General features: G+C 38.8%; 1 protein-coding gene across 1 annotated transcript in view; it reads left to right on the forward strand.

Moving 5' to 3' along the window:
• trub1 (TruB pseudouridine synthase family member 1) overlaps positions 1-3,138 on the forward strand; it is an 18,177-nt gene that overhangs the window by 10,168 nt on the left and 4,871 nt on the right. The window contains exons 4-5 of the mRNA XM_022766051.1: positions 1,714-1,795; positions 1,922-1,994. Coding sequence (XP_022621772.1) covers positions 1,714-1,795; positions 1,922-1,994 — 155 coding nt within the window. The remainder of the gene's footprint in view (positions 1-1,713; positions 1,796-1,921; positions 1,995-3,138) is intronic.

A 3,138-nucleotide genomic window follows, 5' to 3' on the forward strand; every position in this document is an offset into this window, starting at 1 on the left:
ACACAACCGTAAAACATTTAAAGTGCTGGTAGAAAAAGTAAAGGAATCATTGCATTTAATTTAATAACTGGTTGAACCTCTTTTGGCAGCAATGACCTCACACCAGCTCCTCCAGTAGCTTCTGATCAGACCTGCACAATGTTTACGATGAATTCTGTGGACCATTCCGCATTATATAGCTGCTTCAGCTCAGATAGATTCTCATTATTGAGCCGTAACTAACGTAGGAGCAGAAGGCTGCATCCAGTTTTCCTACGGCTGTTGCTGGGAACCTTAAATAAAGCAGCAGTGGATGATCTCAGTGTTCTCGGAGGTACATAGTTAATCAGGGAGTTAGCAATGTAGCTTGGTCCTTGCCCATTAAGGCCTTTGTATATGAGGAGGAGGAGCTTGAAATCAGTCCTGAATGTCACAGGAAGGCCATGCGGAGCCTCTAAAACTGGACTGATGTGCTCTCTCTTCTTGGTTCTGGTTAATAGCCAAGCTGCAGAGTTTTGAATTAGCTGAAGTCTCTCAGTGGTTTTCTTCAGCAGCCCAGTAAAAAGTGTGTTGCAGTAATCAAGTCAGCTTGAAATGAAGGCATGAATCAATCTTTCAGCATCTTTTTGGTTTATAAATGGCCGTACTTTAGCTGTTTCTGTGTCTATGGAAAATGATGTTTTTGTCACCTTGTTGATGTGGGACTTGAAGCTTAGATCTGAATCCAAGATAATGCCAAGACTTGTTACCTCAGATTTAATCCAGGGAATCAGTTTCCCCAGGTTATTGAACAGCATTGTTTTTTTGTTTTGGGGCCGACTAGTAGGATTTCAGTTTTGTCCTCATTTAACTTTAAGAAGTTGTTGCTCATCCATTTATTTATTGCTAGAAGACATATAGTAATGGAGTTTATCGCTGCAGCATCATTTGGTTCAGCAGAGATGTACAGTTGTGTGTCATCAGCGTAACTATGGAAACATACATTGTGCTCTCTGATGATGTTACCAATTGGCAGCATGTACAGTGAGAATAATAATGGGCCAAGGCAGCTCCCTTCAGCAACCCCACAGCAGATGTTGTGTTTCTCAGACACATGATCTCCAAGACTGACGAAAAACTTCCTCCGTATAATGTTTGTTTTGAACCAGTTTAACACAGAGTCAGAAAGACCAACTTTTCAAGATGATTGATATAAATATTATGGTCAGTTGTATCAAACGCTGCACTTAGGTCTAAAAGGACAAGAATTGAGACCTTATTTATAGTGTGTAAGAGATCAAGAAAACCTCATTTCACCAAAGATAATTTTATTCATTTATTTGCTGCACTGTTCCAAAAAGTCCCTTTTGGAATGTCTCAAGCTTTTACGCAGCTGTGATAGAGGTTTTTAGTGGAGGGACAGGGAGCTCTCAGAATGTAACTATTCTGAAGTGATGTAATGGCTGCACATACTGGATTTTTAAGTCCAATTTTAATATCAGATTTTTAAGAAATCTAATAACAATGCATCATCTGATAATTTTTTTACATAAATATTTGATAAAATTCCCTTAAATTCTGTATTAAAGAATTGTGATCCACATTGTAACATTCTTAACTAGCTCCAAGATATATTCTGTATTCCTGTACTGACATTTCTTGTTACTTATTGGCCGACTGATACTAAACTGATACTTATCATCTGTGATAGATGTGTTATAGATACGTGTGTGTGTGTGTGTGTTCATTTTTCAGAAATACGTTGCTGTGGGGGAGCTGGGTAAAGCAACAGACACTCTTGATGCTACAGGCAGTGTGATTCTGGAGAAAGACTTCAGTAATACATCATTTCACCTTCAGCGGTTTATAATCTACTCACTGAAGCCACTGTTTCACCTGGAACATATACAATACAGTACAACATTTCACAGTGTGTTTGTGATGTTTATTTTTTTCCTTACAGAGCACATAACCAGGTTGGACATTGAGGAGAAACTGAAATCTTTTACCGGTGACATCATGCAAGTTCCTCCACTGTGAGTAAGGCCTCCCATCTGAGAATATGTTTCCATGACGATAACACTTGTGTATGTGAAAGGAAACTGTTCAAGCTTTTCTACTTTGGACACTGAGTTTTTCTCTTGCACCATCATCAGGACAAATTCTCAGCTTTCTATACATATTCACAGCTCTGTGGAATCAAACCTTCTTATTTTGGTGACCCTGTGGACTTGACCGTGGACTTTCCCACCAAATTTCCCATTGGCACACAATATAGTGAGTAATGTCACAGGCTGAGTGTCATGAGCACATAAACAGGGTTAGCATAAACACAGTCCAGAGGAAGAAGCCTTGCGACTCTGTTGATTCCATAACCTGGGCTCTATTTTTTCACGTTGTTGAAAGAGGTTTGTTATTAGTCATGATGAACAGTGTTATATTTGAACACAAGCTCACTGTGATTCCCAGCATTTCCAGTATAATCTGTGTACAACCATTTAATAAAGTGTTACTGAATGTATGAGCTGCTGCAGGACTTAAACAATAAGGTCATCATCTGCTGTTCTTACATTGTCATGTAGCTTTTGTCGTGTGTGATGTTGCTTGTTGTGATTGGCTGAAATGATCTTTAGACCTGCAGCAATTAGTTGATCCATCAATCAATCAACTGAGAGAAAATGAATGTGCTATAATTTTGATAATGGAAGAATTGTAGAGCAATGTTTTAGCAAGAATGGCAAACAGTCTCAAATGCGAATATTCTGGGGAGCCGGGTGGCTCACCTGGTGGAGCGCGTGCCGCTCGGGCGGGCCATGTGGCCATTTGCTGCATGTTAGTCCACGTCTCCTACTTTCCTGTCACTCTCTCATGTTGCCTGTCCAATAAAAGGCACAACTGCCCAAAAGAAATAAACTTTTTCTTTTTTTTTGTTTTTTTTTTTTTTTTTAAAGGGAACATTCTGACAGTAAATATCTCTTATTGATTAATGATTATTTTGGACAAAACAAGAACATTTGAACACGTCACGCTGAACTTTTTTTATACTTCACTGAGATTTTATAGCCGCCAAACCATAATCAGTTAATCACTTAATAAAATAATTTTAAGTTGCAGCCCTGCTGGTCTTATCACAGGCACAACAGGAGCTAACTGACCCTGAAGCTAATAAAATATAATTCA

Source organism: Seriola dumerili, unplaced genomic scaffold, assembly GCF_002260705.1.
Source record: "Seriola dumerili isolate Sdu_G_001 unplaced genomic scaffold, Sdu_1.0 BDQW01000807.1, whole genome shotgun sequence".
NCBI classification, from domain to species: Eukaryota; Metazoa; Chordata; class Actinopteri; order Carangiformes; family Carangidae; genus Seriola; species Seriola dumerili.